General features: G+C 42.0%; 1 protein-coding gene across 3 annotated transcripts in view; it reads right to left on the reverse strand.

Moving 5' to 3' along the window:
• Positions 1–25,381, reverse strand: part of GET1 (guided entry of tail-anchored proteins factor 1) — a 326,846-nt gene that overhangs the window by 49,345 nt on the left and 252,120 nt on the right. For all 3 annotated transcript variants that reach the window (XM_053705922.1, XM_053705923.1, XM_053705921.1), the window contains exon 4: positions 10,082–10,196. In XM_053705922.1, the coding sequence (XP_053561897.1) occupies positions 10,082–10,196 (115 nt within the window). The remainder of the gene's footprint in view (positions 1–10,081; positions 10,197–25,381) is intronic.

Raw genomic sequence — 25,381 nt, forward strand, 5'->3', positions numbered from 1 at the left:
AGTCGGATGTCGAGTCCGCATGTGTCAGTGATATTTCAGAACAGGGTATAGAGCCCTGCTCTCTCGTGGAGTTAGTGTTAGTTTCTGCATCTAGTGGCTCGTGAGCCATTAAGTTGGCGCCATTAGTGTTATCTGCATCAGAGGAGTCATTCCGTTGAGTGCTCTGTATGTTGTCAGGGCATATCTTGCTCATTAAATAGTCATAAGGAGCGTTGGCAATTAATTTTTCAAAAAGTCTTTCCAATTTTTCAAAATGTGATTGTAGATGGTGTTGCAGCTCCGCTTCTCCCATACAGGTCATTGTGAGGATATAGGAGGTTGAATCTTCACGCACTATCTTCGAATGCTGAATTTTTAGTGCTCTTTCTGCGTGCTCTTAGATGTCATTAAGAAGTGGTAGTTGAAGAGTTTCGGTAAGTCGGACTAAGCCGACAGCACCGATATAACCCGGCTCTTCCCGGGGGGAGGTGTATACCAACTACTAGGCCGCCGCCTGTGGCCTTTCTCCGATCTGAGTCACCAATTTCATGAAAACAGCAAATAATTGTGATTTTGGTCCCCAGATGCCAGGTCTATGGGACTACCTATTATGTTGTTCTGAACTTTGCTGTTAATAGTTGATAATCGGCGGATTATCAAAGATTCTGTTGGAGCCTACAGAAAATGCGTCCATAACGAAACGCTGCACGGACACGCCCCGGCCCCAATAAGTTTTATCACCAAATACATATAAAAACGATTAAAATGCCAGCAAACGTTTTATATTAAATTTTTATAAGAGTATGCATCTCTATTAATAAGCCTGCTACCAGTAGCTATCACTGCATTTAAGGCTTTACTTACATTAATCCGGTATAAGCAGCATTTTCTAGCAAATTCCATCCCTAGAAAAATATTACCTGCACATACCTTATTGCAGGAAAACCTGCACGCCATTCCCTCTCTGAAGTTACCTCACTCCTCAGAATATGTGAGAACAGCCATGGATCTTAGTTACTTCTGCTAAGATCATAGAAAATGCAGGCAGATTCTTCTTCTAAATACTGCCTGAGATAAACAGCACACTCCGGTACCATTTAAAAATAACAAACTTTTGATTGAAGAAATAAACTAAGTATAAAACACCACTCTCCTCTTACGACCTCCATCTTTGTTGAGGGTTGCAAGAGAATGACTGGATATGGCAGTTAGGGGAGGAGCTATATAGACAGCTCTGCTGTGGGTGATCCTCTTGCAACTTCCTGTTGGGAAGGAGAATATCCCATAAGTAATGGATGATCCGTGGACTGGATACACTTAACAAGAGAAAAGTGGGTAGTAAGGACTTGTGTGTGTAACAGATAACAGAATAGGGTAACTGAAAATTCTCAATTGAGATGTTAGAAAGGACTTGTACAATTATAGTCTAGCACAATTTGTATATAAATAAAGTCCATATGGTACAGCACAATGATTGGTGGGTGGTGCAAGCTGTGGGGGTACCACACAATTCCCCAAAAATGTAACACAGTCCAAAAAAGGCAGCAGCACTCTCCACTTATGCAAAAACTTCTTTATTGAGATTTTCAAAGAAAAAAAGACAACGTTTCGGACCTCTAGTCCTTAGTCCTTAGTCATGTCAGGTCCGAAACGTTGTCTTTTTTCTTTGAAAATCCCAATAAAGATGGAAGTTTTTGCATAAGTGGTGAGTGCTGCTGCCTTTTTTGGACGGTGTTACAATTTGTATATAACCCTAGCACAATGTTATATCAACTGAGTAAGAGAAGCCTGAAATAAATCCTTAAACCTTGTAGAAGGAATAAAAAGTATAGCTGTCTCAGTCCAATTTCTGGATTTAAACACAGAAACTGCAACCGGGGTAAAATTGTAACAAAGGATTTAACCAAGGGTTTAAAAAAACAATATCTAAGATTTTACGAGGGGGGGGGAATAAGCAAGGTAAAATGTTAGCCAGGTTACTACGAAACAGATCCTCTAAGAGTTATATTATGTCCATAACAAACAAGAAAGGGAAGGTTTGGTATACATCTACAGATATTGCAAAGCAATTTAGAAGCTATTATGAGGAACTATATAATTTACATAGGGGAATTACTCCGCCTTCACCCTTAGATATCACAAGCTACCTGGCCAAATTACATCTTCCCTCCCTAACCGCATCCCAGAAGTCTGATTCAGAAGCTCCGTTTACCTTAAGAGAACTCAAGAAGGCTATCCTTTCTTTCCCTCCCGGAAAGGCCCCAGGACCTGATGGCTTCGGTCATGCATATTATTCTAAGTTTATAGACGTTATTGCCCCCATCTACTCACTCACTTCTTAGATATAGATAATAATTCCTTCACCCCTCAAGCACTCCAAGCCCACATAACCGTAATTCCAAAACCAAACAAAGCTCCTGACCAGATTCCCAACTATAGGCCAATCTCTCTAATAAATGCAGATGTCAAAATTTTTGCAAAAATTATATCCATTAGGCTCAATCAGTTCCTCCCATTTCTAATACATCACGACCAGGTTGGATTTGTCCCAAGTAGAGAGGCAAAGGACAATACGGTACGTAATTTGCACCTCTTATGGTACACCAAGAAACAGGGCATTCCCGCGGTTTGGCTTTCTACCGACGTGGAGAAAGCTTTTGATCGGGTCAGTTGGTTGTTCCTTAAAACCACCTTGCAGACGCTTGGAATAGGGGACTCTATGCTTCATAGAATATTTGCGTTTTATAACTCCCCTAGTGCCCGAATATCACTTAATGGAATACTCTCCTCCCTATTCCCGATCTCGAACGGTACAAGTCAGGGGTGTCCCCTGTCCCCCCTACTATCTGTCTGCTTATTAGAAGCCTTTGCGGCCAAGATTAGACAAAACCAGGGAATAGAGGGCATTGTGGTGGGCACTGAGATATATAAATTGTCTCGGACAATCTATTTGCGGACGACGTGCTGTTCACTCTTTCTAATGCTTGTAAATCGATCCCCCTCCTCCTTGAGGAATTGGCTCTTTTTAATAAATTGACAAATTTTCTTATTAATCACTCCAAGTCGGAAATTTTGGGGGTCTCCTTGACACCCGACTTGGATCAACAAATCAGGTCACAGTGCCCTTTTCGTCGGTGCAAAAATTCCTTAAAATACTTGGGCATCCATCTTGCCAACAACATGGAGGCAATATATAGCTTAAATTATGCCCCTATCAGAAGGACACTGGAGCGTGATATTTCCTCCTGGCATGCTATAAATCTTTCCTGGATAGGAAGGATTAATGCGGTTAAAATGACGGCCTTCCCCAGACTTCTGTATGTAATGCAAGCACTTCCCATTCCCCTTCCCCCTCGATACCTCATGAAATTACAACAGTTATTCAGCTCCTTTATATGGGGGGTAGACACCCAATAATAAATAGAAAGATAATGATGGATCCCAGGGTGCATGGTGAACTAGGGGTTCCCAATATAGAACTGTACGGACAAGCAATCTTTATTCAGAGAATCCTCGATTGGAGGATACATAAAGCTCAAAAAAGGTGGATTCACCTGGAAGAACATTTAAATGAAGGAATGTGTTTGCAAACCTTTTGTTGGCTTCCTCATTCTGATAAATTAATAAAAGATATAGAAAACCCGATCACTAGGGAAACCTTGACTCAATGGGAATTAGTGAACAAAACAAACCCGTACCTTTCCTCCAGACCCTCACCACTCACCTCTCTGATTTATAACCCTGAGTTCTCCCTGACTGACCTAGGGATTCACCCCATGGATACAGATCCCTTCCCCGGCATCACTGTTTACCATCTTTCAGAAAACGAACTCTACGTCTACATACAAATCTTCAAGAGCTCAGATATAAATGGGCCCACAACTGGTTTAACTATAGAAGAGTTCATCACTATATAACGACTCATAAACAACTAAATAATTTGTTGAGACCCCTGACCAAATTGGAAAAGCTGCTAACCTTCTCAAGCCCACTCAAATACACCCTATCCAAAATATATTCAATCTTACCTCAACCTCCCCCGGGCAACTTACCTTGCTCCATAGAAAGGGAATTGGGGGTTATTATTCTTCCTCAGACTGCATCTTCCATATTTATTAATACTAAGTCATCCTCCTCCTCAGCGACGTTGGTAGAGATGAATTACAAAATACTTCATAATTGGTACCTCACCCCCAGACGCTTACATAAATTATACCCTTCAACAAGAAACCGCTGCTTGCGATGTGGCCATTTCTGCAGCAGAATGGGACACATGTGGTGGTGGTGCAATAGTATAAATCAATATTGGAGGGCTTTAATATTTGAAATAGAGATGATATTCCAGACTCTGTTACCCTTGGACCCTCTTGTATTCCTACTTAATAAACATATCAAGCTCCCTTCCAAGGCTCACAATATACTATTTCGTATATTTACCAACAATGCTAAGTCGCTCATTGCCAAAAATTAGAAATCTCTCGACCCCCCGAATGTCTTATTATGGAGACAGAGAGTCACAGACCTCTTAGAACTCGAGGAATATAGATCATACAAGACAGACACAAGAGACCTTTTTATCACAGCTCGGGACATGTGGGATCAATATTTGAAACCGGACTAAAACTTGATATAACATTTCCTCAACTTTTACCATCTAGACGCTTGACGGAACAGGTATTTCGGACTTAAATATATTACTATGGCTACATAAAATGACCTTGTGCAGACAGAGTGTCTCATTAGATGGAATAGCTTAGTGAGCCTGTGGTACATTTAGATGTTTTTGTTTGTTTCTGGTTTTGCTTTTGTTTTCCTTTCTCCTTTTTTCATTCATGTTATTTTTCTTTCTACAAAGAAGAGAACAGCTGTTTGTACCTAATCGTTTATATTACTTTGGATGTTCGTGATTTGTACTTTGCAACTCTTGTTGACATTGTGATTTTTCTGAAAAACAAGAAAATCTCTCTTAATAAAAAGAATTTGAAATAAAAAAACAATATCTAAACACTAAACTGGTATGTCCCCATCTACTTTCAGAACAGCAACCTCTAAAGTAAGTAAGAAAGCAGAGAAAAAATAAATCCCTATAAGAGAATGAATATGCTTAATACAAAACAAATAAAAAGAAGTCAGTATAAAGATCAGAAGAAGACTCCTGATCAACAAAGAAAACGACCCCCTATTGAGGAGACAGTACCCTAATAACTAGAAACATCAACCTTAGCAGACTAAAAACTAGTAGATGGTAAAGTATGAACGGACCTTTTATGCTTAGTTGAAGGCGAGAGAGCAGCCAGCACTTCAAAAACTGCAGATTTTATGAGATTTTTTTCACTCCTGAAAAACAAACAGAAAAAGCAGAAATACCCATAGACGCAGCATTAGGTTTGTCTAAATTCATTATCATAGATAAACATGAGTCCCATAAATAAGCTGGAGGTAAAGCATCAGCTTTTTTACAATAAACACACTTAAAGGGACCGTAAAGTCAAACATCCATGATTCAGATAAAGTATGCACTTTAAAAACACTTTCCAAATGACTTGTTATCAAATTTGCTTTGTTCTTATTGTATCTTTTATTGAAGAGTAAAACTAGGTAGACTCATAAGAGCTCAGGAGTGTGCATGTATCTTTAGTACTGTATGGCATCAGTGTTTTGCAACATTATTTGTAACTTGGTTGTACAATGTTGCAAATTTGATACCAGAAGAAAAGAAAGTATAAAATTGCATGCTCTATCTGAATCATGAAGGTTTCATTCTGAGTTTACTGTCCCTTTAATATTGGTAGGAAGGTGTTCAAGAGACTCGGCTTTTAAGGTAGATTTAGGGACAGAATCAGACAGCTCTGTTATAGCATTGACAAAGCAAAGCAATAAACAATATAAACTCCTTAAAAATAAAGCTTTTTGAGGAATGGGAAAACAAAATGTATGCTTACCAAATAAATTCCTTTCTTTCCTGGCAGGGAGAATCCACGACTTCATTACTTACTGTTGGGAAATACAACACCTGGCCACCAGGAGGAGGCAAAGACACCCCAGCCAAAGGCTTAAACATACCTCCCACTTCCCCTATACTCCCAGTCATTCAGCCGAGGGAACAAGGAAAAGTAGGAGTATAAAGGAGTATAAAGGGGCCCGAAGAAAGTATAAAAAACAAAATATCTTACGGGCGGGGTCGTTGACTCTCCCTGCCAGGAAAGAAAGTTATTTATCTGGTAAGCATACATTTTGGTTTTCTTTCCATAAGGCAGGGAGAGACCACAACTTCATTCCTTACTGTTGGGAAAATCATACCCAAAGCTCCAGAGGACATTGAAGGAATAACGGGAGGGAACAACAAGGAGGCGGACCCTAATCTGAGGGCTCCCTGCAAAACCGTTCTCCCTAAAGCTGCTTCAGCCGAAGCAAACACATCAAACTTGTAAAATTTAGAAAAAGTATGTAAGGAGGACCAGGTAGCCGCCTTACAAATCTGCTCCATAGAGGCCTCGTTCTTAAAAGCCCAGGAAGAAGCTACTGCTCTAGTGGAATGAGCCGTAATCCTCTTAGTAGGCTGTTTTCCCAATGTCTCATAAGCTAGGCGGATAACACTCCTCAATCAGAAAAACAAGGAAGATGTAGTGGTCTTCTGACACCTACGTTTACCTGCATAGATGACAAACAGAGATGAAGATTGTCTGAACTCCTTAGTAGCCTGAAGGTAAAATTTAAAGGCACGAACCACATCTAGATTGTGAAGAAAACGTTCCTTCACCGAGGAAGGATTGGGACACAAGGAAGGAACACCACCTTAGGAAGGAAACCTAACCTAGTACGTAAAACCACCTTATCGGCGTGAAAAACAAGGTGTGTAGGAACATTCTCCTCAGGAAAGTTTCCAATTTCTTGTCCATAGGCTCTCTAAAGGACAAACTATCCTCAAAGGGGATAGTAGTATGCTGAGCTAGCATTAAAATGGTGCCATCCACCTTAGGTAAGGAACCCCACAATTCTATTTGAGAGTCAAGGACCGGGAACAAAAAAAGTTGCTGAGGGAGAAAAGGAATTTCCGTTTCTTTCCCATTCGTTACTAATAATGTTCGCCATACAAACTGTGGTCTGTGGGGCCTTCCTGTCTTCGAACACCCCTGTCTAATTTAGGGATCTTAGGTTCATCAGGTAGCTTAGCCTCTGGAACCTCTAGCATAGACAGGACCTCCTTTAGTAAAAAACACAAATGTTCAATTTTGAATCTAAAGGAGGGTTCCTCCGCCAGATGAGACTTAGTAACAGACGTCACCCTCTGACGCTACAGCGGTTAACTCATCCTTGGATAGCTGAGACATACAGGCTAGATCCAATAGGAATTTAGATGACTAAGTCGGGAGAACTATGTTTAATCTTTCTCTTACGTTTCCCAGAGATAGGTAGGGCACTCAGGGCCCCAGACACCGCCGATTGTAGCTGCACGGTAAAGTCCGCAGGAAAAAGGCCCTCTCCAGATGGAGAATTAGCTGTGCCGCAGGGAACTGCATGTGAATCGGTATGAGTAAACCGGGTAGAAATCTCTTGGGCCATTGAATCCTGAGAGGTTGATGGCTCAGAGGGACTAATTGCGCTATGGAAAGTGGCAGACTTAGCTCCCTTCTTAGACTTTAAAAATAGTGCTTAGGCAATTGGAACAAAATTGAACAGGCGGGCAAACTACAGCCTCCTCACAATATAAACAGGTATTATTATTCACTATAGAAGAAATGGAACCCTCTAACGTAGTATCAGAGTCCTCCATAGATTTGGTATGTAATTCCACAGATGGCATAAAAAAAGTTACAAAAAACAAGCGTTTTTAATATAAACAGGCACCTTAACAATCACAATGGCTGGGGCACTCACCACCTCCTAGACCCAGACAAATGATCAGTGAAACACACTCCTCAGGAGTGCTGTCTGCAGCAGGATCGCAAGGAAGTGAAAGAAACTGCAACCAGTCACATGGTGCGTAAGACAGAACTTCCCCTGCTATGCAAAAGAGTGTTAAATGGATAGGAAAGTCAAAATGAGTCTTGAATGATTCAGAAAGAGAATGTCATTTCAAGACACTTTTATATTTACTTCTATTTTCAAATGTGCTTCGTTCCCTTGGTATTCCTTGTTGAAAATGAATATGCACATATCATACACTAGTAGTGGGAGCTAGCTGTAGATTGGTGCCTGCACACATTTATCTTTTGTGGTTGGCTAACTAGATGTGGTCTGCTAGCTGCCAGTAGAGCAATGCAGTTTCTTCATCAAAGTATTACAAAAGAATGACGCATATTTGATAATAGAAGTAAATTGTAAAGTTGTTTAAAATTGTATGTTCTATCCAAATCATGAAAGAAAATGTTGGGGTTTACTGTCCCTTTAAGCTAATATGAGCTGTGCAACACTCCAAAACGAAAGTGAAACCTGTCTGTTCCCAAGCCAAAAGCACACAGTCTTATGAGCCCAAACCTAATGCAGAACATAAAAATCCCCATTAACTGTTCCCAATAATTATAATACATTAACCCTTGATACTATTGAGGTAAAGAGGAGTCACACTGTGACCCTATGCAGGAGTTTCTGCTATAACAATAAAGCGGACTTACCCTCTAGGATCCATGCTGTGGAACAGATACAGCCTCTCAAGTGTGACAACCTTGTAGCAACGCTCTGACAGGGACCTGAGTGATTAAAAGCAAGCAGTGAAACTCGTCAATATTGATTGCTCAGGAGTTGATAGCTAACAGCCTGGATGGTTTCGCAGAAAAACTTTCCCTGCATCTCCAGACTTTCATCAATACTCTCACTGAGAGGTTTATATGATTACTTAAAACTCCAGTCCTCTCTTGAAGGAACATACCCATTACAGGACTATCCGAATCTTCTTACACTTCTCTGCCACCTCTTCTAGTGACGAAAGGCAAAGAATGACTGGGAGGATAGGGGAAGTGGGAGGGATATTTAAGCCTTTGGCTAGGGTGTCTTTGCCTCCTCCTGGTGGCCAGGTCTTGTATTTCCCAATAGTAAGGAATAAAGTTGTGTACTCTCCCTGCCTTATGGAAAGAAAAACTAACCCCCTCCTAAAGTAGCTTAAAAATGTTACAAATTCAAGGTGCACTAAGCCGAACTGCAAAACAAAGCAGGAGGCATATGATCTTCACATACAGCAGTAATGAAGAACGCGCACAACAAAACCCTGACCGTTATAAAGGCACCAAACCCGACGAGTGCAAACCAGCCGAGGCGTGAAAAACAATGTGCACTAAGGTACTTATCCCAACGGGCGTTAAACTGACCTGCGCTAACCCGATGTGCATAAAAAAGCAAGGGGGATAATGTAAAGATTCTGTCCCAGGGCCGTATATATTAAATATATATATACAAACTATAAATGCCCAAATTAAAGCTATAGAGTGTCTAAGATAAAAAATAAAGATACTTACCTATAGACACTCATCTACCAGCAAAAAGCCAATGGAAAGCCAAACCAGTATTGAAACATATCAGCAGAGGTTATGGAATAGGAATATATTGTAGATCCACAGAAGGAAGCAAAAGACAAGTACCAGCAACCAATTATAGATGGTCTGTGACAGATTTCCCATGAGTCAAATAAAGAGCCACAAACCATACCCCATATACATCCCTCTGACAAGCACTGTATTCTGAAGGGAAACCAGGCCTCAATATAGACTGAGAACCACACTCTCTCCGAAGAATCAAATGTACAACTTCATTATTCAACCACCTTTAACAAAGGCAAAGTAAAGACTGAGGTTTTATGGGAGTTCTTGGGGTTTGAGAATTTTTGCCTCCTCCCACTAGTGGCAAGGAAGAGTAATGCCCAGGAGTAATGGACCGTCGGCTCTCACCACCTGTGTGAAAGAAAATGTAATCTTCTAAATACTAAAGCCTAGATCCCAAATACAAGTTGACAGGAAGAGAACATGTATATAGAAGCCACCCTGAAATCTTTGAGGAAAGGTTCACCTTACTACAAAAAGACAAATGGATGTATAACCTCATTAGTACATAAATATTATGTCAACACAAGAGCCATTTAGGTTAGATGACAGAAACTGGTGTTCATTACCTGCAATTCCTGTGGGAAAAGCCACTAGACGCTCCAACGGTGCAATCCATTTACTAGGTAACACGGTCACTGGCTCAGAATAATATTTCCATATAAGAGAAATCATCAAGGCTGCCTATCAAAGATCAAATAGTCACAATATTAGAGTACATAAAATATACAAAATATTTCAAGTTTTTACACAGAAAGTAGAAAAAGATACCACTTTGAAAAGTGCATTTCAATACAGCTATGTACTAAATTTTGGGTGTCATATTTTTTCTTTTAATCTACTTTCAATAATTTTGAAGGTGTCATAATCTATTATTATTTGTCTACAGAGAGTTATTTCAATCACAGTTATTTAATTAAAGTGAATGTAAAGTTTGCGGAATGAGTGCCCGTTTTTTTAAAATCCTATTAAAAAACAGAATTTATGCTTACCTGATAAATTACTTTCTCCAACGGTGTGTCCGGTCCACGGCGTCATCCATAACTTGTGGGAATATTCTCTTCCCCAACAGGAAATGTCAAAGAGCACAGCAAAAGCTGTCCATATAGTCCCTCCTAGGCTCCGCCCACCCCAGTCATTCGACCGACGGACAGGAGAAAAAAAAAGGAGAAACTATATGGTGCCGTGGTGACTGTAGTTAAAGAAAGCAATTCATCAAACCTGATTAAAAAACCAGGGCGGGCCGTGGACCGGACACACCGTTGGAGAAAGTAATTTATCAGGTAAGCATAAATTCTGTTTTCTCCAACATTGGTGTGTCCGGTCCACGGCGTCATCCATAACTTGTGGGAACCAATACCAAAGCTTTAGGACATGGATGAAGGGAGGGAGCCAATCAGGTTGCCTAAACGGAAGGCACCACGGCTTGCAAAACCTTTCTCCCAAAAATAGCCTCCGAAGAAGCAAAAGTATCAAATTTGTAGAATTTGGCAAAAGTGTGCAGGGAAGACCAAGTCGCTGCCTTACATATCTGATCAACAGAAGCCTCGTTCTTGAAGGCCCATGTGGAAGCCACAGCCCTAGTAGAGTGAGCTGTGATGCGTTCAGGAGGCTGCCGTCCGGCAGTCTCGTAAGCCAATCGGATGATGCTTTTCAGCCAAAAGGAAAGAGAGGTAGCAGTAGCTTTTTGACCTCTACTCTTGCCAGAATAAACGACAAACAGAGAAGACGTTTGTCTGAAATCCTTTGTTGCTTCTAAATAGAATTTTAAAACACGAACTACATCTAAATTGTGTAACAAATGTTCCTTCTTTGAAACTGGATTCGGACACAAAGAAGGTACAACTATTTCCTGGTTAATATTCTTGTTGGAAACAACCTTTGGAAGGAAACCAGGTTTAGTACGCAAAACAACCTTATCTGAATGGAACACCAGATAGGGCGGATTACACTGCAAAGCAGATAACTCAGAAACTCTTCTAGCAGAAGAAATAGCAACCAAAAACAGAACTTTTCCAAGATAACATCTTGATATCTATGGAATGTAGAGGTTCAAACGGAACCCCTTGAAGAACTGAAAGAACTAAATTCAGACTCCAGGGAGGAGTCAAAGGTCTGTAAACAGGCTTGATCCTGACCAAAGCCTGAACAAAAGCTTGAACATCAGGCACGGCTGCCAGTCGTTTGTGTAATAAGACAGATAAAGCAGAAATCTGTCCCTTTAGAGAACTCGCTGATAATCCCTTATCCAAACCTTCTTGGAGAAAGGAAAGGATCCTAGGAATTTTCCTTGGATTCACACCAACAGATATATCTTTTCCATATTTTATGGTAAATCTTCCTAGTTACAGGTTTTCTGGCTTGTATCAGAGTATCTATTACAGAATCCGAAAACCCACGCTTAGATAAAATCAAGCCTTCAATTTCCAAGCCGTTAGCTGAAGGGAAACTAGATTTGGATGTTCGAATGGACCTTGTACTAGAAGATCCTGTCTCAAAGGTAGCTTCCATGGTGGAGCCGATGACATATTCACCAGGTCTGAATACCAAGTCCTGCGTGGCCACGCAGGAGCTATCAAGATTACCGAGGCCCTCTCCTGCTTGATCCTGGCTACCAGCCTGGGAATGAGAGGAAACGGTGGAAACACATAAGCTAGGTTGAAGGTCCAAGGCGCTACTAATGCATCCACTAGAGTCGCCTTGGGATCCCTGGATCTGGACCCGTAGCAAGGAACCTTGAAGTTCTGACGAGACGCCATCAGATCCATGTCTGGAATGCCCCATAGTTGAGTCAACTGGGCAAAGATCTCCGGGTGGAGTTCCCACTCCCCCGGATGGAATGTCTGACGACTCAGATAATCCGCCTCCCAGTTTTCCACTCCTGGGATGTGGATCGCAGATAGGTGGCAGGAGTGATCCTCCGCCCAATTTATGATTTTGGTCACTTCTCTCATCGCCAGGGAACTCCTTGTTCCCCCCTGATGGTTGATGTAAGCAACAGTCGTCATGTTGTCTGATTGGAATCTTATGAATCTGGCCTTTGCTAGTTGAGGCCAAGCCCTGAGAGTATTGAATATCGCTCTCAGTTCCAGAATGTTTATCGGGAGAAGAGACTCTTCCCGAGACCATAACCCCTGAGCTTTCAGGGAGTCCCAGACCGCGCCCCAGCCCACCAGACTGGCGTCGGTCGTGACGATGACCCACTCTGGTCTGCGGAAACTCATTCCCTGGGACAGGTGGTCCTGGGTTAGCCACCAACGGAGTGAGTCTCTGGTCTTCTGATCTACTTGAATCACTGGAGACAAGTCTGTATAGTCCCCATTCCACTGTTTCAGCATGCACAGTTGTAATGGTCTTAGATGAATTCGCGCAAAAGGAACTATGTCCATTGCTGCCACCATCAACCCTACTACTTCCATGCACTGAGCTATGGAAGGACGTGGAACAGAATGAAGAAGTTGACAAGCGTTTCGAAGTTTTGACTTTCTGACATCTGTCAGGAAAATCTTCATTTCTAAAGAATCTATTATTGTCCCCAAGAAAGGAACTCTTGTCGACGGAGACAGAGAACTTTTGTCTATGTTCACTTTCCATCCGTGAGATCTGAGAAAGGCCAGAACGATGTCTGTGTGAGCCTTTGCCTTTGAAAGAGATGACGCTTGAATCAGAATGTCGTCCAAGTAAGGTGCCACTGCAATGCCCCTTGGTCTTAGAACCGCTAGAAGGGAACCGAGTACCTTTGTGAAAATCCTTGGAGCAGTGGCTAGCCCGAATGGGAGAGCCACAAACTGGTAATGTTTGTCCAGAAAGGCGAACCTTAGGAACTGATGATGATCTTTGTGGATATGAATATGTAGATACGCATCCTTTAGATCCACGGTAGTCATAAATTGACCCTCCTGGATTGTAGGTAAAATCGTTCGAATGGTTTCCATTTTGAACGATGGAACTCTGAGAAATTTGTTTAGGATCTTTAAATCCAGAATTGGTCTGAAAGTTCCCTCTTTTTTGGGAACTACAAACAGATTTGAGTAAAACCCCATTCCTTGTTCCACGGTTGGAACTGGGTGTATCACTCCCATTTTTAACAGGTCTTCTACACAATGTAAGAATGCCTGTCTCTTTATTTGGTTTGAAGATAAGTGAGACATGTGGAACCTTCCCCTTGGGGGTAGTTCCTTGAATTCCAGAAGATAACCCTGAGAAACTATTTCTAGTGCCCAGGGATCCTGAACATCTCTTGCCCAAGCCTGAGCGAAAAGAGAGAGTCTGCCCCCTACTAGATCCGGTCCCGGATCGGGGGCTACTCCTTCATGCTGTTTTGTTAGCAGCAGCAGGCTTCTTGGCCTGCTTACCCTTGTTCCAGCCTTGCATCGGTTTCCAGGCTGGTTTGGTTTGCGAAGCATTACCCTCTTGTCTAGAGGCTGCAGAGTTGGAGGCCGGTCCGTTCCTAAAATTGCGAAAGGAACGAAAATTAGACTTATTCTTGGCTTTGAAAGGCCTATCTTGTGGGAGGGCGTGGCCCTTACCCCCAGTGATGTCTGAGATAATCTCTTTCAATTCTAGCCCAAAAAGAGTTTTACCCTTGAAGGGGATATTAAGCAATTTTGTCTTGGAAGATACATCCGCTGACCAAGACTTTAGCCAGAGCGCTCTGCGCGCCAAAATTGCAAACCCAGAATTTTTCGCCGCTAATCTAGCTAATTGCAAAGGGGCATCTAAAATAAAAGAATTAGCTAACTTAAGTGCGTGAACTCTGTCCATAACCTCCTCATACGGAGTCTCTCTACTGAGCGACTTTTCTAGTTCCTCGAACCAGAACCACGCTGCTGTAGTGACAGAAATAATGCACGAAATAGGTTGCAGGAGGTATCCTTGCTGTACAAAAATCTTATTAAGCAAACCCTCCAATTTCTTATCCATAGGATCTTTGAAAGCACAATTATCCTCGATAGGAATAGTAGTGCGCTTGGCTAGTGTAGAAACTGCCCCCTCGACCTTAGGGACTGTCTGCCATAAGTCCTTTCTGGGGTCGACCATAGGAAATAATTTCTTAAATATAGAAGGGGGAAAAAAAGGTATGCCGGGCTTCTCCCACTCCTTATTCACTATGTCCGCCACCCGCTTGGGTATAGGAAAAGCGTCGGGGTGCACCGGAACCTCTAGGAACTTGTCCATCTTACACAATTTTTCTGGAATGACCAGGTTGTCACAATCATCCAGAGTAGATAACACCTCCTTAAGCAGTGCGCAGAGATGCTCTAATTTAAATTTAAATGTCACAACATCAGGTTCTGCCTGTTGAGAAATTCTACCTGAATCTGAAATTTCCCCATCTGACAAAACCTCCCTCATGGCCCCTTCAGATTGGTGTGAGGGTATGACAGAGCAATTATCATCAGCGCCCTCCTGCTCTACAGTGTTTAAAACAGAGCAATCGCGCTTTCTCTGAAATGCAGGCATTTTGGATAAAATATTTGCTATGGAGTTATCCATTACTGCCGTCAATTGTTGCATAGTAACAAGCATTGGCGCGCTAGAAATACTAGGGGTCTCCTGCGTGGGCAAAACTGGTATAGACACAGAAGGAGATGATGTAGAACTATGTCTACTCCCTTCATCTGATGAATCATCTTGGGCAACTTTACTATCTGTGGCAGTACTGTCCTTACTTTGTTTGGATGCTATGGCACAATTATCACACAATTTTGAAGGGGGAGACACATTGGCTTCCATACATACAGAACATAGCTTATCTGAAGGTACAGACATGTTAAACAGGCTTAAACTTGTCAATAAAGTACAAAAACCGTTTTAAAACAAAACCGTTACCGTCTCTTTAAATTTTAAACAGGGCACACTTTATTACTGAATATGTGAAAAACTATGAAGGAATTGTTCAAATTTAACCACATTTTCACCACAGTGTCTTAAAGCATTCAAAGCATTGCACCCCAAATTTCAGACCTTTAACCCTTAAAATGAAGAAACCAGAGCCGGTTACAGTTTTAACCCCTCTACAGTCCCAGCTACAGCCTTTGCTGCGACTTTACCAAAACCAGGGGGGAATACGATACCAAATGAAGCCTTCTAGGAACCTTTTCAACTACTTTCAGACCCACACACATGCAGCTGCATGTCCTGCTCTCAAAAGTAACTGCGCAGTAATGGCGCGAAAATGAGGCTCAGCCTACTACAGTTAAGGCCCTTCCTGACTGGAAAGGTGTCTAAACCAGTGCCTGACGTTAAAAAACGTTCCCCAAAGTTTATAAGTGTGAATTTCAACATCAAGCTGTATAAAATGCCCAAATAAAGCAATCGATTTTGCCCATAAAAGTGTCTACCAGTTTTATAGCCCATATTAAGCCCTTTATTCTGTTTGAGACTAAGAAAATGGCTTACCGGTCCCCATGAAGGGAAATGACAGCCTTCCAGCATTACACAGTCTTGTTAGAAATATGGCTAGTCATACCTTAAGCAGAAAAGTCTGCTAACTGTTTCCCCCAACTGAAGTTATTTCATCTCAACAGTCCTATGTGGAAACAGCAAACGATTTTAGTTACTGCTGCTAAAATCATATTCCTCTCACAAACAGAACTCTTCATCTTTTTCTGTTTCAGAGTAAATAGTACATACCAGCACTATTTTAAAATAACAAACTCTTGATAGTAGAATAAAAAACTACAACTAAACACCACATACTCTTCACCATCTCCGTGGAGATGTTGCCTGTGCAACGGCAAAGAGAATGACTGGGGTGAGCGGAGCCTAGGAGGGACTATATGGACAGCTTTTGCTGTGCTCTTTGCCATTTCCTGTTGGGGAAGAGAATATTCCCACAAGTTATGGATGACGCCGTGGACCGGACACACCAATGTTGGAGAAACAGGAGCATTTTCATTCATCAAACTTTACATTTAACTGGTTTTGTTAAATTACCTTTTTCTTCTTAAAAGCCGCTCCAGCGCTTCTCTGGCCTGTCGCAAGCTTCTTCATACGTCAGCAATAACGATTCCGGCATCCTCCAATCATGGCTTCCCCCCAGGGGAATCATTGCCTAAAGCAACGCCGTGCTTGGAGGAAGGCCGGGATCGTCATTTCTGACGTAGGAAGAGGCTTGAGATGGGCGGGGGAAGCACTGGAGCGGCTTTCACGAAGAAAAGGTAAGTATTTTAACAAAACCAGTGAAAGATAAAGTTCAATGAATGAAAGTGCCCCTGTTTTTAATAGGATTATTAAAAACCGGGCACTGGGTGATCAACATTTACATTCACTTTAAGTTGAAGTAGTCTTGCTGGATAGAACTGTATTTTCCTGTAATCTTGCAGATTCTCATAAAACCTTGAATTTCCCTATTTTATTTATTTTTATTTATAGTGTGACCTTAAACGCAAACACAGGGGTGTATAACGATCATTTACCAGTCAGGGAAAGTTACCAGTTTACATATGGTTAAAGAAAACCTATAACTGTTACAACTGTAACGTATTGGTAATCTTGCAGATGCTAAAACAGGACTGACTATGCGCACTCAAGAGGTGTGGTCACGATTTTGAACCTAAACCACAACTCAGCATGCAGGATTTAAAATTGATTACCTGTGTGAAGTATTGTCTTGAGGTTGTGCCTCAATATATCAAAGTTGATGAGCGTCTTTTTTTTTTTTTAACAAAAAAACATTTTTTATTTGAAAATGAAATTTACATAAGTAGTAGTACAACTACTAGAATGACAACATATGAACACAGAAAGATAATAAACATTACACATAAATGGACTAGATCGCGTATGTGCCAATAACTGGTTCAGCTTCCATCACTAAGCAGCGTCCAATACAATCGAAATTGCATTCGGAGGTCCTCCAGAGTTAGTACTAACATTAGTCTAAGTCCACATAGTATGCTTCATAATAAACAATAGATAACTGTAGATGGCACCTAGATGAATTCTCTACAACACATCCATGGGTAACTGTCTACTTAAACATTTCAGCATGATAACCTTATTAGAAGAAACGGGCAAGCTCTCTCATATTTTCGAAAAATCAATCATAACATTTAAAGGTAAACATTTTGAGCGGACTATAATCAACTCTATAAAGGAAAAATTATTGAAGTTAGAGTTTTTGTATTCTGGTTTCCATGAGGGAAACTCTCTTGGGAGCAGTTCCAGGTGTGGTGAGGGGTTGGGGGGGGGGGGAGAGGGAGGAAAAGTGAGGGGGGAATGTAGGAGGGGCAGCGATAAGGGTGTAGAATCCTCATCTAGGGGTGGGGCAAAGAAGAAGTTAGATCTTATCAACCTTATTCAATGTTTCTCTATAGTGGAACCCGGGTTTCCAAATGTCCCAGAACAAGTCCTCCTTACCCAATGCAAGATAAAAACTACGTTCCATCTTAGCAAAGTACTGTATTGTCTCATATATCGCTGAAAGCTCAGGGGGCGCAGACTCCTTCCAGGCTCTTGCTATACATAGTTTCGTAGCTGCCAGGATGAAGATGACCAGTTTAGATTGCGATTTTAGAAAAAAAACATAATTTATGTAAGAACTTACCTGATAAATTCATTTCTTTCATATAAGCAAGAGTCCATGAGCTAGTGACGTATGGGATATACATTCCTACCAGGAGGGGCAAAGTTTCCCAAACCTCAAAATGCCTATAAATACACCCCTCACCACACCCATAAATCAGTTTAACGAATAGCCAAGAAGTGGGGTGATAAGAAAAAAGTGCGAAGCATAAATATAAGGAATTGGAATAATTGTGCTTTATACAAAAAAATCATAACCACCACAAAAAAGGGTGGGCCTCATGGACTCTTGCTAATATGAAAGAAATGAATTTATCAGCTAAGTTCTTACATAAATTATGTTTTCTTTCATGTAATTAGCAAGAGTCCATGAGCTAGTGACGTATGGGATAGCAGATACCCAAGATGTGGAACTTCCACGCAAGAGTCACTAGAGAGGGAGGGATAAAATAAAGACAGCCAATTCTGCTGAAAATAATCCACACCCAAAATAAAGTTTAAATCTTATAATGAAAAAAACTGAAATTATAAGCAGAAGAATCAAACTGAAACAGCTGCCTGAAGTACTTTTCTACCAAAAACTGCTTCAGAAGAAGAAAACACATCAAAATGGTAGAAATTAGTAAAAGTATGCAAAGAAGACCAAGTTGCTGCTTTGCAAATCTGATCAACCGAAGCTTCATTCCTAAACGCCCAGGAAGTAGGAACTGACCTAGTAGAATGAGCTGTAATCCTTTGAGGCGGAGTTTTACCCGACTCGACATAAGCATGATGAATTAAAGATTTCAACCAAAATGCCAAAGAAATGGCAGAGGCCTTCTGACCTTTCTTAGAACCGGAAAAGATAACAAATAGACTAGAAGTCTTTCGGAAAGTCTTAGTAGCTTCAACATAATATTTCAAAGCTCTAACTACATCCAAAGAATGCAATAATCTCTCCTTAGAATTCTTAGGATTAGGACACAATGAAGGAACCACAATTTCTCTACTAATGTTGTTAGAATTCACAACCTTAGGTAAAAATTGAAAAGAAGTTCGCAACACCGCCTTATCCTGATGAAAAATCAGAAAAGGAGACTCACAAGAAAGAGCAGACAATTCAGAAACTCTTATAGCAGAAGAGATGGCCAAAAGAAACAAAACTTTCCAAGAAAGTATTTTAATGTCCAATGAATGCATAGGTTCAAACGGAGGAGCTTGAAGAGCCCCCAGAACCAAATTCAAACTCCAAGGAGGAGAAATTGACTTAATGACAGGCTTTATACGAACCAAAGCTTGCACAAAACAATGAATATCAGGAAGATTAGCAATCTTTCTGTGAAAAAGAACAGAAAGGGCAGAGATTTGTCCTTTCAAGGAACTTGCAGACAAACCTTTATCCAAACCATCCTGAAGAAACTGTAGAATTCTCGGAATTCTAAAAGAATGCCAGGAAAATTGATGAGAAAGACACCAAGAAATGTAAGTCTTCCAAACTCGATAATATATCTTTCTAGATACAGATTTACGAGCCTGTAACATAGTACTAATCACAGAGTCAGAGAAACCTCTTTGACTAAGAATCAAGCGTTCAATCTCCATACTTTTAAATTTAAGGATTTGAGATCCTGATGGAAAAAAGGACCTTGCGATAGAAGGTCTGGTCTTAACGGAAGAGTCCACGGTTGGCAAGAGGCCATCCGGACAAGATCCGCATACCAAAACCTGTGAGGCCATGCTGGAGCCACCAGCAGAACAAACGAGCATTCCTTCAGAATCTTGGAGATTACTCTTGGAAGAAGAACTAGAGGCGGAAAGATATAGGCAGGATGATACTTCCAAGGAAGTGACAATGCATCCACTGCTTCCGCCTGAGGATCCCTGGATCTGGACAGATACCTGGGAAGTTTCTTGTTTAGATGAGAAGCCATCAAATCTATTTCTGGAAGTCCCCACATTTGAACAATCTGAAGAAATACCTCTGGGTGAGGAGACCATTCGCCCGGATGTAACGTTTGGCGACTGAGATAATCCGCTTCCCAATTGTCTATACCTGGGATATGAACCGCAGAAATTAGACAGGAGCTGGATTCCGCCCATACCAGTATTCGAGATACTTCTTTCATAGCCAGAGGACTGCGAGTCCCTCCTTGATGATTGATGTATGCCACAGTTGTGACATTGTCTGTCTGAAAACAAATGAACGATTCTCTCTTTAGAAGAGGCCATGACTGAAGAGCTCTGAAAATTGCACGGAGTTCCAAAATATTGATCGGTAATCTGTCAGACTTGCATCTGTTGAAATTACAGTCCAGGTCGGAAGAACAAAAGAAGCCCCCTGAACTAAACGATGGTGATCTGTCCACCACGTCAGAGAGTGTCGTACAATCGGTTTTAAAGATATTAATTGAGATATCTTTGTGTAATCCCTGCACCACTGGTTCAGCATACAAAGCTGAAGAGGTCGCATGTGAAAACGAGCAAAGGGGATCGCGTCCGATGCAGCAGTCATAAGACCTAGAATTTCCATGCATAAGGCTACCGAAGGGAATGATTGTGACTGAAGGTTTCGACAAGCTGATAACAATTTCAGACGTCTCTTGTTTGTCAAAGACAGAGTCATGGACACTGAATCTATCTGGAAACCTAAAAAGGTTACCTTTGTCTGAGGAATCAATGAACTTTTTGGTAAATTGATCCTCCAACCATGATCTTGAAGAAACAACACAAGTCGATTCATATGAGATTCTGCTAAATGTGAAGACTGAGCAAGTACCAAGATATCGTCCAAATAAGGAAATACCACAATACCCTGTTCTCTGATTACAGACAGAAGGGCACCGAGAACCTTTGTAAAAATTCTTGGAGCTGTTGCTAGGCCAAACGGCAGAGCCAAAAACTGGTAATGCTTGTCTAGGAAAGAGAATCTCAGAAACTGATGGTGATCTGGATGAATCGGAATATGCAGATATGCATCCTGTAAATCTATTGTGGACATATAATGCCCTTGCTGAACAAAAGGCAGGATAGTCCTTACAGTTACCATTTTGAATGTTGGTATCCTTACATAATGATTCAATATTTTTAGATCCAGAACTGGTCTGAAGGAATTCTCCTTCTTTGGTACAATGAAGAGATTTGAATAAAACCCCAGCCCCTGTTCCAGAACTGGAACTGGCATAATTACTCCATCCAACTCTAGATCTGAAACACATTTCAGAAATGCTTCGCTGGGTTTACTGGGACACGGGAAAGAAAAAATCTCTTTGCAGGAGGCCTTATCTTGAAGCCAATTCTGTACCCTTCTGAAACAATGTTCTGAATCCAAAGATTGTGAATGGAATTGATCAAAATTTCTTTGAAAAAACATAATCTGCCCCCTACCAGCTGAGCTGGAATGAGGGCCGCACCTTCATGTGGACTTAGGAGCTGGCTTTGGTTTTCTAAAAGGCTTGGATTTATTCCAGACTGGAGATGGTTTCCAAACTGATACCGCTCCTGTGGATGAAGGATCAGGCTTTTGTTCCTTATTGTGACGAAAGGAACGAAAACGATTATTAGACCTAAATTTACCTTTAGATTTTTTATCCTGTGGTAAAAAAGTTCCTTTCCCTCCAGTAACAGTTGAGATAATAGAATTCAACTGAGAACCAAATAATTTATTACCCTGGAAAGAAAACAGAATTTATGTTTACCTGATAAATTTCTTTCTCCAACGGTGTGTCCGGTCCACGGCGTCATCCTTACTTGTGGGATATTCTCTTCCCCAACAGGAAATGGCAAAGAGCCCAGCAAAGCTGGTCACATGATCCCTCCTAGGCTCCGCCTACCCCAGTCATTCGACCGACGTTAAGGAGGAATATTTGCATAGGAGAAACCATATGGTACCGTGGTGACTGTAGTTAAAGAAAATAAAATATCAGACCTGATTAAAAAAACCAGGGCGGGCCGTGGACCGGACACACCGTTGGAGAAAGAAATTTATCAGGTAAACATAAATTCTGTTTTCTCCAACATAGGTGTGTCCGGTCCACGGCGTCATCCTTACTTGTGGGAACCAATACCAAAGCTTTAGGACACGGATGAAGGGAGGGAGCAAATCAGGTCACCTAAATGGAAGGCACCACGGCTTGCAAAACCTTTCTCCCAAAAATAGCCTCAGAAGAAGCAAAAGTATCAAACTTGTAAAATTTGGTAAAAGTGTGCAGTGAAGACCAAGTCGCTGCCCTACATATCTGATCAACAGAAGCCTCGTTCTTGAAGGCCCATGTGGAAGCCACAGCCCTAGTGGAATGAGCTGTGATTCTTTCGGGAGGCTGCCGTCCGGCAGTCTCGTAAGCCAATCTGATGATGCTTTTAATCCAAAAAGAGAGAGAGGTAGAAGTTGCTTTTTGACCTCTCCTTTTACCTGAATAAACAACAAACAAGGAAGATGTTTGTCTAAAATCCTTTGTAGCATCTAAATAGAATTTTAGAGCGCGAACAACATCCAAATTGTGCAACAAACGTTCCTTCTTTGAAACTGGTTTTGGACACAGAGAAGGTACGATAATCTCCTGGTTAATGTTTTTGTTAGAAACAACTTTTGGAAGAAAACCAGGTTTAGTACGTAAAACCACCTTATCTGCATGGAACACCAGATAAGGAGGAGAACACTGCAGAGCAGATAATTCTGAGACTCTTCTAGCAGAAGAAATCGCAACTAAAAACAAAACTTTCCAAGATAATAACTTAATATCAACGGAATGTAAGGGTTCAAACGGAACCCCCTGAAGAACTGAAAGAACTAAATTGAGACTCCAAGGAGGAGTCAAAGGTTTGTAAACAGGCTTGATTCTAACCAGAGCCTGAACAAAGGCTTGAACATCTGGCACAGCTGCCAGCTTTTTGTGAAGTAATACCGACAAGGCAGAAATCTGTCCCTTCAGGGAACTTGCAGATAATCCTTTTTCCAATCCTTCTTGAAGGAAGGATAGAATCCTAGGAATCTTAACCTTGTTCCAAGGGAATCCTTTAGATTCACACCAACAGATATATTTTTTCCAAATTTTGTGGTAAATCTTTCTAGTCACAGGCTTTCTGGCCTGAACAAGAGTATCGATCACAGAATCTGAGAATCCTCGCTTTGATAAAATCAAGCGTTCAATCTCCAAGCAGTCAGCTGGAGTGAAACCAGATTCGGATGTTCGAACGGACCCTGAACAAGAAGGTCTCGTCTCAAAGGTAGCTTCCAAGGTGGAGCCGATGACATATTCACCAGATCTGCATACCAAGTCCTGCGTGGCCACGCAGGAGCTATCAAGATCACCGACGCCCTCTCCTGCTTGATCCTGGCTATCAGCCTGGGGATGAGAGGAAATGGCGGGAACACATAAGCTAGTTTGAAGGTCCAAGGTGCTACTAGTGCATCCACTAGAGCCGCCTTGGGATCCCTGGATCTGGCCCCGTAGCAAGGAACTTTGAAGTTCTGACGAGAGGCCATCAGATCCATGTCTGGAATGCCCCACAGGTGAGTGACTTGGGCAAAGATTTCCGGATGGAGTTCCCACTCCCCCGGATGCAATGTCTGCCGACTCAGAAAATCCGCTTCCCAATTTTCCACTCCTGGGATGTGGATAGCAGACAGGTGGCAGGAGTGAGACTCCGCCCAAAGAATAATTTTGGTTACTTCTTCCATCGCTAGGGAACTCCTTGTTCCCCCCTGATGGTTGATGTACGCAACAGTCGTCATGTTGTCTGATTGAAACCGTATGAACCTGGTCCTCGCAAGCTGGGGCCAGGCCTGGAGCGCATTGAATATCGCTCTCAGTTCCAGAATATTTATCGGTAGAAGAGATTCTTCCCGAGACCAAAGACCCTGAGCTTTCAGGGATCCCCAGACCGCGCCCCAGCCTATCAGACTGGCGTCGGTCGTGACAATGACCCACTCTGGTCTGTGGAACATCATCCCTTGAGACAGATTGTCCAGGGACAGCCACCAACGGAGTGAGTCTCTGGTCCTCTGATTTACTTGTATCTTCGGAGACAAGTCTGTATAGTCCCCATTCCACTGACTGAGCATGCACAGTTGTAATGGTCTTAGATGAATGCGCGCAAAAGGAACTATGTCCATCGCCGCCACCATCAACCCGATCACTTCCATGCACTGAGCTATGGAAGGAAGAGGAACGGAATGAAGTATCCGACAAGAGTCCAGAAGCTTTGTTTTTCTGGCCTCTGTTAGAAAGATCCTCATTTCTAAGGAGTCTATAATTGTTCCCAAGAAGGGAACCCTTGTTGACGGGGATAGAGAACTCTTTTCCACGTTCACTTTCCAGCCGTGAGATCTGAGAAAGGCCAGGACAATGTCCGTGTGAGCCTTTGCTTGAGGAAGGGACGACGCTTGAATCAGAATGTCGTCCAGGTAAGGTACTACTGCAATGCCCCTTGGTCTTAGCACCGCTAGAAGGGACCCTAGTACCTTTGTGAAAATCCTTGGAGCAGTGGCTAATCCGAAAGGAAGCGCCACGAACTGGTAATGTTTGTCCAGGAATGCAAACCTTAGGAACCGATGATGTTCCTTGTGGATAGGAATATGTAGATACGCATCCTTTAAATCCACCGTGGTCATAAATTGACCTTCCTGGATGGAAGGAAGGATAGTTCGAATGGTTTCCATCTTGAACGATGGGACCTTGAGAAATTTGTTTAAGATCTTGAGATCTAGGATTGGTCTGAACGTTCCCTCTTTTTTGGGAACTATGAACAGATTGGAGTAGAACCCCATCCCTTGTTCTCTTAATGGAACAGGATGAATCACTCCCATTTTTAACAGGTCTTCTACACAATGTAAGAACGCCTGTCTTTTTATGTGGTCTGAAGACAACTGCGACTTGTGGAACCTCCCCCTTGGGGGAAGTCCCTTGAATTCCAGAAGATAACCCTGGGAGACTATTTCTAGCGCCCAAGGATCCAGAACATCTCTTGCCCAAGCCTGAGCGAAGAGAGAGAGTCTGCCCCCCACCAGATCCGGTCCCGGATCGGGGGCCAATATTTCATGCTGTCTTGGTAGCAGTGGCAGGTTTCTTGGCCTGCTTTCCCTTGTTCCAGCCTTGCATTGGTCTCCAAGCTGGCTTGGCCTGAGAAGTATTACCCTCTTGCTTAGAGGACGTAGCACCTTGGGCTGGTCCGTTTTTACGAAAGGGACGAAAATTAGGTCTATTTTTTGCCTTGAAGGGCCGATCCTGAGGAAGGGCGTGGCCCTTACCCCCAGTGATATCAGAGATAATCTCTTTCAAGTCAGGACCAAACAGCGTTTTCCCCTTGAAAGGAATGTTTAGTAGCTTGTTCTTGGAAGACGCATCAGCCGACCAAGATTTCAA

Source organism: Bombina bombina, chromosome 3 (genome assembly GCF_027579735.1).
Source record: "Bombina bombina isolate aBomBom1 chromosome 3, aBomBom1.pri, whole genome shotgun sequence".
NCBI lineage: Eukaryota > Metazoa > Chordata > Amphibia > Anura > Bombinatoridae > Bombina > Bombina bombina.